Genomic DNA, 12,027 nt, shown 5'->3' on the forward strand with positions numbered 1-12,027 from the left:
TGGGATTTTGATTTGGAAAAAATACCTGAGGGACTCTATGGAAACATGGAAAAGATTTTTTAATTTTGGACTCTTGATACTTATTTACTTCCATAGATGAGAGAGAAAGGGTTGTTAAAACTTCACAGGTCTCTTATTCCTGCGGTGTTTTTCTCATGTGATATCTAGAAATTTATATTAACACCCAATTACCTGGCCAGGGCCCCCTTGAAATTGTATGATGTTACTGGATTACATTTAAAAAAATTTACATTTATTGACTTGACTGTGTTGGGTCTTAGGGCAGCATGTGGGATCAAGTTCCCGACCAGGGATCACGTCTGGGCCCCCTGCACTGGGAGCAGCATGGAGACTTAACGACTGGACCACCAGGGAAGTTCCTGGGTTACGTTCTGAAGATTCATTCACACTCCTTCTGAAGGCTTAGGATGTGTATGATGCTATTTAACTCATTCCTGTAGGAGACATGAAGCTGTCCTTCCCTCAAAAGATGCATTATTGCAGGGGTGTTATTCTACCAACATTTTACTTGGCCCCATGGGTCTCACCTGTTGGTTGTGACAGGATTAGTGTGATTCATAAAACACAGTTATATTGGTTAGACGCTAGAGGATACTGAATTTTCAATTACAGGAGATCAACTTTCTTGAGATCTTACTTTTCTATTTTCATAAGCCTCTGATAGAAACTGTCTTTTCAAGTTTTATGATTATATATTGTGCCAATATAACCCTATTAAAATTTTTGTTAGACTATATTTTGAGAGAGAAGGGAAAAACAATGTAATATTGACCCAAACTATATTCAGAAAAGGAAGCCTGAGAAGTCTATTTTTGTCACAGTCCTGCTGTAGTGAAGTGAAAGTCCCTCATTTGTGTCCGACTCTTTGCGACCCCATGGACTGCATAGTCCATGGAATTCTCCAAGCCAGAATACTAGAGTGGGTAGCTAGGTAATTTTATAGAACTGTTAGAGAAGCTCATTTGAAATCAGAGATCTCTGCCTTTGGTTCTGAAAAATTCTGGCCCCATTAGGAGCAGTAACTGCAGAGGATTATAATCCCCATCAAGCTTCTTATGTTCCAAAGTGAAGTCAAAAGACTAGCTATTTCAATTTGTGCCTCCAGGTGATGAATTGTTTCCTCCTTATTTCCTTCTGAGACATTCTACAATCCAAAGTAATTTTGTGAAAAGCTTGCTATTGTCAAAGATCATTCATTGTGTTAACACGTCTTTGTGAACTTGGTCATCTGATTCACTTATTATGAAGTAAGAGTGAGAAATAGGTGGGAGTCCATGACAATAGCCTTTTATGACCTGTAAAACATACACGTGATATTTTCTCGTATATAGAAGATTTTTCTGTGCATCAAGACTTTAGGTGAACTGAACTAAATGTATACTTATCATCTGGAATTACAGAGTCCAGTATTTTCTTTTGTATTCTGGAAGAAGGTAGGCAGTGTACCCAGATACTTCCATCATACTGTTGACACAGGACAAAATCAGCTAAATGTCTGTAGATATAAGGCACAGATGGGGGGCTGTGAAGATACCCATTTGGGAACATGTTCCTTCTCTCTCATGAATGATAGACGGCTAATTCCAGATAACAATTCTGAAATCAGTAATGGAAATTCCTTATATGTAGTTTCTATCTCCTTGAATTGCTTTATTAACACCCTTTGCCAAAGTGAAGCCCAATTTCTAGACATATTTCCAATACTTATCCATTTTTGAAACCTTTTGTTTTTCAACTAAAAAAATTCTTCTCAATAATCTTTTGGTCAGAAATCTTACTGGGGTCAGTTGTTCTTTTACCTTGTTCTGATAACACTTGAGATTATGATTCATGGGATTAAGATATTACCTGGTTTAATTAAGATGCCAAGAATAGATGGTTAAAATCAATTTTTTGTCCTTCAATGGTATATATGTTATGTCAAAATAGTCTCAAGAAAATTAACAAATTTGACAATTGTCCATTATTTACATATGCGTGGAGGTGGAATTTAGCAAAAACATATAGTACATGATACTTAGAAAAAAATGACACATATGCATTAAATTCACAAATTAAATAGGGAAAAATCACTAGCACATATGAATATACACTCTACCTTAGGGCACTAGACTTATGAGATATGAGATATCCCATAAAAATATATCATAAAATATCATAATATATCATATATTATGATATCCTAAGATATAATAATGAGATATGAGATATCTCATAATAATGAGATATTATGAAATACATGGTTTTTCCAGTAGTCATATATGGATGGATGTGAGAGTTGGACTATAAATAAGGCTGAGTGCTGAAGAATTGATGCTTTTGAACTGTGGTGTTGGAGAAGACTCTTGAGAGTCCCTTGGACTGCAAGGAGATCAAACCAATCAATCCTAAAGGAAATCAGTCCTGAATATTCATTGGAAGGACTGATGCTGAAGCTGAAGCTCCTATACTTTGGCCACCTGATGTGAAGAACTGACTCACTGGAAAAGACCCTGAAGCTGGGATTGAAGGCAGGAGGAGAAGGGCATGACAGAGGATGAGATGATTGGATGGCATCACCAACTCAATGAACATGAGTTTGAGCAGGTTCCAGGAGTTGGTAATGGACAGGGAAGCCTGGTGTGCTGCAGTCCATGGAGTCGCAAAAAGTTGGACATGACTGAGCAACTGAACTAAACTTATGAGATATTCCAGAAAAACAAGCAGTCTGTGGTCAAATAAGTTGGGGAGACATTGCATTCTGAAGATTCACAATGCTTATTGACCTAGATCTGAGAAATTCAACAGAAAAATACATTTCTTCAGCTTTGTTAAAAAGCACAATCCTTTTTTCCCCCACATAATGTAGAAAAACAATTTCTTGCAAAACCTTTGAAATGCTGCATTCAGTCCATGAATTACATAAGAATATATGGCCCAATATAATTTTATAGACTATATATTTCAAAAGAGCTCCAATAAGCATGTTGAGTACATACAGATAAATGCATCTCCTGTATCTTTTCATTTTTAACGTGTCCTAGGATATGTGGCCTGTTTGTGGTAACTGAGTTTACTTGTCCATATGAAGATGCCTCAAAATTTCTAATTTAAGTTTCTATTAACACAAGCATGAAGTATCAGGATGTGGAAAGGTCCTTCCAATCAGATATCTCACAGCAACAAAAACTTTGCTTGTCGATTTTTTGAATTCAATATAATCTCTCTCAGACTACTAAAAATACTGATTTACCTGGCCTGTGGCGGATGTTCTTCAGAGAGCCACATTTGGATGTCACATGGCTTAGGTCTATCTTCTTGGTGACAATCTGTACCTGTGTGAACCACAGAAAATAGGCTTAAAATAGTTTAGATGTAAATAAGCCCCTAAGCTCATATGTAAAATCTAGAAATATACCCAAACTCACAACATACAACAACATATACACACACATGGGAAAACGCAATCTTCCATACGTTCTCCCATATGTTTGGTTGGAAAGAAAAACACAAGTGAAGGAAAATCCTAGAAGAGAAGATTTTATTAGTAGAAAACAGATCATGCCACAAAGGGACAGAACTTCTGTATTAAGAAGGCACGCTTTCCACTCAGAGAAAGAAGCCACACCGTATTAAACCTTTCCATAAGCAAAGAGCCAAGTGAAAAGGGAAAGTATTCTTTAGAAAGTGATTTTTACATGAAAGTGACCAAAACTGCTCATACAAACAAGAAGTCCAACACTGCTTTAAGATACAAGAAGAAGAAAGCTCTAAACATGCTTTTCTAAAACACTCTTGCCATATTTTGGCTAAATGCAATTTTTATTGCACACCAAATGATAAAAAGATAGCATTTGTTTTTCTTCTGGGTTTTACTGAAATCAATTCTTCTTCTAATATTTGAAAGGGTGCTTTCCAAGCATGGTCCTGGTTCATTTACATCAGAAATACATGGGAATTATGTAATCTAGCACTGGAAATGGGGCTAAGGAATCTTCCCCAATCAAATCAATCAAGTTGAACAAGCGATTCTTCTCTAGGGGAAAGTTTCAGACTATTGGTTTGGAGGTTGGAAGCTTCTCTAATAACTTTAAAATCATCCTTTCCTTCGTAGGTGTTTTGACCAGCAGCACCTATTGTAGAGGTCAGCTGGGTCAATCCTCTGATACTCTCAAAATTACCTATTAATTCCAGGACTGAGATTGCTTCCCTGAGAGCAGTACACGGCGTGTACTTACAGTCAGTGCACCAGGGATGAGGGGAGCCTGTCAGTGTAAACACTGAGCCTGAGGCTCAGCCCTGACCCTAGAAGGAGCCCAGCAAATCTTGCTGGGGTTCTCCCATATGGCACATTTTCATGCTCAGTGGAGCTGCCTTGAACATCAGGCACTTGCTTGTCTCTTTTTTCACTGTTTGACTCCATCTCTGCCCAACCGAGGAGCAAGAAACCAAGAGTTATTAGATAAGCAAGAATTCTGGATTTGATACTCTATAAATTACTTGAGTCACAGATGGCTAGAACCCAAAGTCTAGGTGATTGGATCTGTAGTATAGTCACCCTATTCACCTTTTTTATTATTCTAATGTTAACAAAGAACCATGCCTACTTTACTTGAGTCTGCCTGCTTGAACTCTTCCTCAAATACTTTTGAGAAACATGAATTCATCTTTCTCTTCCTCTCAGAGAATATTATTTCCACCCAATTTAAGAGACAGGGATTAAAAAAAAAATCAAGACAAAGAGTATACTGGGACTTGAATCCTTTCACTTTGAATTACAGATGAGCCATGCTTCACCAGGTTTGTATTATCCCAACTCTCATGAATAATGAAGCACAAAAGATCGACATTATACACTTTGGATACTTTCATACATCAGTCATTGCCTCAGGAGTAACTCAAAAGGAGCTAGAAAAGTGTGTGCTCAGCTGACTTTTGCAAGGGAGCAGAGACAGCATGAGAAAATACCTTAAAGCCAAAGGCCAGCAACAAATTGGCAGGTGAAATGGGCTTTCCATCTCCCTGAAAACCATGGTGTCCCCCTTTAAAAAGCAAGAAATTCACCAGTGATCTCAGAGGGAAGGATGGAAAGCCCATCACTGAAAATGCAAGGCTGACAAGCTCCCAAACCAGGGGGACTTGTGGCACAGCAACAAGAAGTGGGGAGTGTGCTGGGAGGTGTTGGGAAGGAGGTGAGAAAGGAGACGAAGTGCCGGCTGTGCAGATTGGCGCCACACAATCAGGACAGCTTCTGACACAAGCTTCTACTTACATTTCCGCCCCCAGCAGAATGTTTGATGTTATCCTTGGAACCACATCTGGACTGAACCTTGCTAAAATCGATCTTCTTGTTTAAAATCCTAACCTAAAAGGAATTGGAAGTAACTTCACTGTGCATTTTCTTTCAAAATTCTGGGATAGAATATTGGGAACCAGGGAACCAGAAATGGGTTAGCACCAAAGAGCTTCCAAACTCCTTTCCACTTACATTTATCATTTATGAGAAAAACTAACACTGAAACTTAAAGGCAAATCTATCATGTAAATATGAAGTGTTTTTCTCTTGCACCCCTCACCCCCATCTCCAAGGGCCAGTGCTTGAGAGCCTGATACCCTGGCTGTAGGCCGCTGTAATCTGGAAACAATATAGGAACAGAAAAGTAAATTATCTGTGAGGAGGTTTCCGATATTGTGGGCAACATTGGGGCTCAGGTCTCCTCCATGGAAGGTCCAATAGTTCAGCCCTGGTTTCTGAAGGATGTGCCAGTGCTCTCCCCACCCCACCCTCCAACTTCTGGAGTGTTAGCCTGACTGTAAATCACCTGGTTAAACTTGAGTGGACTACGACTGGTCCATGCAGAATGATGAGGTTCACACTGGTCTGGCTGACTGCTACAGGTTAGGGTTCTCACTCATCTGAGGGAAGAAGCTCTGGTTTTCCCAAGATCATCAACAAGGAGACTCTGAGCCTCCTCTACTGGAAGCCTTCATGATTCCCTTGCAGGTTTGGTTTAGCAGCTTTCTGAAAGGCCACTTTCTGACACCTGCTCATAAATAGCCAATACCCTTGACTTTGGTGTGATAGCATCCTTTCCATTTTTACAGGGGAGAAAACCAAGGACTGTCAACTAGCTGACCTGAACCAGGCCATGTACAGGTAGTCCAGGTCTGGATTGGGCCCAACAGATTTGAGGTTAGGTGTTTCATTTCTATTTTCAGGAAGTCCAGTGTTCATCTTTAAGGACAACAGCAAATCCAGATCTGGAAAGATATTACTCAGGTGTAAAGTAATGTGCAAAGTAATAACTCTTGTAGCTTCTTTCATGCATCTTCTGAATTTTGAATGTTTTGGAGAGCCCTCCAAAACAAGCAATGTAAGAATGGAAGGAAAGGTTTGTTATTTTTTTGTTTGTTTTATTTCATTTTGACTAAAAGTACCCCCCAATATCTAGAGAGATATCACATTTCCAGTATTTTAGGGGACAGTTTATCCTCTTATACATAAAAAAAAAGCAAAATAAATTTACCCTAGATATACAGCTTTCTCCAAGAATGGTATCACATCTCTTCTAATTTGCAAAAAAGAGTACAAAATTCAAAAGGACACTGAATCTTGACTATTTTTAACTAGACAAAGCTTAAATTGCAGCGTCTGCCTAACACTGACAAGATAGCTTGTTCCTTACAGGGAAGCATCATTGACAGCTCTCATCGGCAGCCCAAGGGAAGAGACTTGTCAAAATCTGAATTCAAAAGACAGGATGATGTGGGCACTCTTTTGAGCATAATAAATATTCCAATTAAAAAAAATGGCAATGTCACAAAGTCTGTATCTAACAAAAAGCATAGTTGTTCTAAGGGTTTCAAGTAAACTGTAGATGCAGATAAACAAGTCAATAAGGGCCATTACATTTCAAACTTCACAGATAAGTTATTCTTAGAAAGCAAATAATTCTGATTTGTTTTTTTCTAATAGTAATACTTTAAATTATTCTGCATAAGGAGCTATTTATTTTGGAAATGAAAAAGAATTCATCTAAGCCATTTTTCTAATCCTTGGGATATACAGAGTCTCATATTTCATTTACAAGTTTTAATTTAGAGATCATAAGAGTACCAATCAAGTGACTCATTACCAAGTGATCAAAAGCCAAATATTAAATCTGACTCACTTGTTGCAAAAATGGAAATTCCAAATTCAGTTGCATAAATTTGTTTGACTCTAATGTTTAATCAACTGTTTGACATTTTTTATGATTTTCCAAAGCAAATGATTCAAACCCAACGAGGACATATTGCCAGCATTACTTAAAGATGATTCAAATCTTAAATCCTAAAACTTCAAGGCCAACTTCTGTTGCTTTTCTTTAGATTTTCAAGAGAATCATGGATTTTCTAGTAAAAAACCTAACTGGCCTTTTTTGATGGTAGATTTTACTAACCTATGTTTGCTCACTTGGACATGCATTTATAGCACAGCCTTTACATATTTCCATAATTGCAAAAACTTCATAGTATACTGCTTCTGTCTAAAATGAGACAAAGTATGACATTCACCATTTTGCTTAATGGTTGAATGGACAGAAATAAAACCACTCAGGGCTGTGAATGTTTGATGTTCAGTGAGATTTACACTCTAGCTTGACAACTTGTACCTGAGCCATGTAACTCACATTTATGCCTTACCACAATTACAAACTACTTCATGCCAAACATCTCTAGGATCATTGACAAATAACACCTTAGAGAGTTGATTCCACAAATACTGGCAGTCCTTAGAAACCATCCCTCCCACAAAATAGAAAAACAGATGGCTGCTGTGAAGGTTAAAGCTTTATTTTAGATTTTTTTTTTTAATCAGAGTTGAGTTTTAACTCTCTGTTCTCTATGGATAAATTGAAATGAAAACTGCTTTCTTTGGGAAGAAATTCTCATTGGACTTTTATTTTCCTAAAGCCCATGTCAAGGGAAAATTACTTTAATATCTTGGAGACTGCCTAAAAAAATATAATGAACTTCTATTTTACAAATGAAATAATTTTTTATATTTATAATATAAAGGAAAAATAGTCAAATAGTCATTATCCAACATTAATTCTAAACCACATTTTAATCTTTGTTAATTTTTTTCCATTAGAAATTTTACTTGCTCTATTAATGCAAAGAATGAGAGAATCTTTCCTTCTGCATATTTCATAGCACATGAAATGTATTATTATATCAAGCAACTGGATCATCTTCCAAAAGCTATGCCTTATTAAAAATTCTACCAAATTTCCTATTTCTTATAAAATGAGACAAAATATAAAACTAATAACCAGGCAACCAAGGTTCGCAGCAATACTGATGTTTGAGTTCTCTTTTAATATATTACATTTTGTTCAGATTGTGTTATAGTCTATACTATAGGGGCCTTGTTTATATTTTCAAGTTCATCCCCATGATGTCTTTATGTTATTATCTCTTGACAGAATGCCCTCACTCCAAGTTGAGTATGTAACAGATTATCTTTCAGGGTTCAGGCAAACCAGTTCCTCAGTGCAGGGTTGGCAGAAAAGGATTTCATTCTTTTGGGCATATATTGGTGACTTATATGCAAACATCACTGATTTTTCTTTCATATAAGGGTCTTGTAAGCATGAAGAGTTATAAAGAATAGATTAATGCAACTGAATATTTAATTAGAATTATTTTAACTTAGTTAATTCTATCTATTCCTCCACTACACTAGGAAAGAACAGAAGAGTTACTTTCTGGATATTTTTGATGTGATTCTAGTTGAATTTTATCACAAATGGTTCAATTGAAATGATCTGCCACTGTACTCTCTCTGCATATAAGCTGAATTGCTCCTGTAGAGAAATGAGGTTTTTTTTCCTCCCTCAAATGGGGTTACTCTAAGAAAGAGGAGGAATACAAAATGTGGGATATGCTTGAAGGCAGGAATAGATCTCTCTTACTAGAGGTTAGTTGGAAACATGAAACATTAAAAATGAAATTTTTAGTTTTGAGTAAAACAGTTTACAAAACAGAGTTAGTAATCGCGATGTCAAAATGGGTTCCTTGAGCAATGGGAATCTGATTTTTTTTTTGACACTCTCTGCTGCTGCTTTTTAAAAATAAAATATCCACATGTCAACTCAAGATACCAAGATATGGAAAGTAACTTGGTGTCTAAAAGTTGGATTCTCTTCTCAGTTCCTTTACAGCCTGGTGCTAGGCCCTTTAGGCATCCTCTAGGTATGAACCTCAATTACAAAATCATTTCTTTCCCCATCCAAGGCAGTCTTACACAGAATTGAGTGACATTCAATTGACTTCCCTTCAACTTTATAGAGCATTAAGCTTTTCCTTTGGGTTTGCCTCATTTCTTAGGAATGCTTATCAAGTTTAAAAACACTTTCTGCCTTTCTCAAAAGTATTTCCTATTCCATAACATTCAATTTTAATGAAAACTATCTACCCTCTATAGAGTCCATAGACATCATATATTAAAATAAAAATATTATCATATCATATATATTCCTGAAGATTAAAAGTTCTCTGGATAGTGCTCTTCAAATATTCATCTGTGAACAACCTGGTGCTCTGGTCAAAACGCACACAGGTGTATAAACAGTATAGTCCACTGTGAATTTTAATTAACACTTACCTACACTGACCAATAACATCTTCAAAACTAAGTATATCAAATATAAACAATAAGCATATTTCAATACACATTTAAACAGAAATAATGGTTTATGTCAAAACAAACAATTCCACAGAGCTCTAAGGAAAAGAACATGGTAGAGGATCCACTTAGATGAGAGCTCAATTTTCCTGTATAGGCTGTGTCACAAAGCACAGAAAGTAGAACTACACTGAGAAATACTGGAGTGAATAGATAATGCTGAAAAATTTGGAAATAACGTTTTGGTGAACAGACATTAAGTTTAGCCATTAGACCCACTGTTACATAGGTTAAGTGGTCTGTCCATGGATACTGGAAGGAAAGTTACTAACACGACAGTCATTGTGACTCATGAAAATTAACATACAAAGAGGTTTATAAAGTTCATATGCCGTAACTTCTTGATATTACATTTTTTTTTTTAGTTTAAAACTTTAAGATAGTGTAAGGAATATTAGGCCATGCTGGTAATAAACTAACTTTTCAAGAGTCTGTTCAATTGTCGGAAAACAACCTGAGATTCAAGGCTGTTTCCATGTCCTTGTTTGGTTTGTAAATGAACAACAAACAAAAAGAGAGTCTATAGGTCTCAGTTTTGTAAACCCAAAGTAATAATTTTTCCATAGTTTTTAATAATTAATATTTATGAAGCCTAGCTTGAAAACTTTTCATTACCTTACAAAAGTACTTGAATTATAGTTATTAAAGTTCTATTGCATAAAGACAGAGTCCCTGATTTCAAGGAGCTTTCATTTTGAGATAATGATGACTTTGGTTGCAAAAAAAAATTTCCTGTCAATATTATGTAATATATTTTGGTGAACAGCTTTTCTTCATGCTGGGTTGACTGACAGTATTTTACAATTAGTCGGGTATTTTATTATACTTTTTAATTAGTACTTATTTGTAGCCCTAAGGTGATGGAAAGAAATGGCTTGGAAAAAAATTTTAAATCAAATAAAGGCAGGACACCAGGAGAGGACAAGGAAAACAAACACTTTTGCTTAGATTGTCCAGGCCATGTGTCATGTGTCATATGGTACACAGCAGAGTCTTTGTAAATGATTAAAGAATAAATCTGCAAATGAGAAAAAGATCAAAATAAGCTTATCTTTCTCTGTTTATAAAATTTTTGATTCTGTAAATGTGCCTATGTATATTAATAGCACCTTAGTAGACCTTCACAAAATTGATCATAATAATTTTATATGATAAGAAAAAAATCCTGTTTCACCATAATTTATTAGTTGCCTCCAGAATTAATTTTGTTTTCCCCTTGAATATAAAATTGAAAGCAACTCATTCAAGGTAGCACGTGAAAGGCCAAAAAAGTCGCAGGATATTGCCTACAATTTTATATAAAAAATATAAAAAAGATTCTACTCTACATTTCATTCAATTCATTTTCTTCTTACTCTCTCTCTTTGCTTCTATTTCAAAAACACTGCTTTTTCACTCACCTTCAGCTTGCCCTTTGTGGCACAAATATTTATGGAGTCTGTTAAGAGTATATAAAGGAATTTTTTTTACTTTTATTTTTAATTGGAAGATAATTACTTTATTACTTTACAATATTGTGATGGTTTCTGCAATGCATCAACATCAATCAGCCATAGATACACATATGTCTCCTCTCTCTTAAACCTCCTGCTAAGCTGTCTCCCTTCTAGGTTGTTACAGAGAGCTGGATTTGGGTTCCCTGTGTCATACAGCAAATCTCTACTGCCTATTAACTTTACTTATGGTAATGTATCTGTTTCGATGGATCTGACCAATAGACAGAAAAAGTACCATTCATTCAGCTATTGTTTATTTTTTTTTATGCCACACATTTAGAGAAACTGGTTATTTTCCTATCTTTGTTTAAATCAAGCAGCCGAGTCCTTAAAACACTAACACTATTTTAAAATTTAGATTTAGATGATTGTAGATTAAGGAGCTAAGTACAGTGAGACAGCTTCAAATTAATACACTTAATAAGATAGCTTTACCTATGCCTTGAGTTAAATTAACCAAGCTTACTATCTATAGTGAATTCAAGATTGCATTATGTTCTTACCAGTAGACTGAATTTATATTTTAGCTGAAAAGATGAACTTTATTGCTTTTTGCAAAGCTCCTCATAGCTTCACCTAGCTTATCCAGTCCATTAGGCATTGACCTGCCGCACTGAACTGAGCTCTGAGTTGAGCCTCTTTGCCAAAAGAAAACTGGACTTTAACAGAAGAGATAACAGCCATAAGCACACAACTTATGCATATGGAAGAGCAATAAACATTGAAATTGGGACAAATAATAAAAGCTTCCCAACGTGGAAGGTTGTTGTTGAATCCCTAAGACACATATATCTTCCA

General features: G+C 36.0%; 1 protein-coding gene across 7 annotated transcripts in view; it reads right to left on the reverse strand.

The window, feature by feature from the left end:
- The window catches only part of MAP2 (microtubule associated protein 2), a 297,749-nt gene that overhangs the window by 5,098 nt on the left and 280,624 nt on the right, over positions 1-12,027 (reverse strand). For all 7 annotated transcript variants that reach the window (XM_070387393.1, XM_070387384.1, XM_070387377.1 and 4 more), the window contains 2 exons: positions 5,273-5,365; positions 3,254-3,335 (listed from right to left, as the gene is read on the reverse strand). In XM_070387393.1, coding sequence (XP_070243494.1) covers positions 3,254-3,335; positions 5,273-5,365 — 175 coding nt within the window. The remainder of the gene's footprint in view (positions 1-3,253; positions 3,336-5,272; positions 5,366-12,027) is intronic.

The sequence above is a fragment of the Bos mutus genome, chromosome 2 (genome assembly GCF_027580195.1).
Source record: "Bos mutus isolate GX-2022 chromosome 2, NWIPB_WYAK_1.1, whole genome shotgun sequence".
NCBI classification, from domain to species: Eukaryota; Metazoa; Chordata; class Mammalia; order Artiodactyla; family Bovidae; genus Bos; species Bos mutus.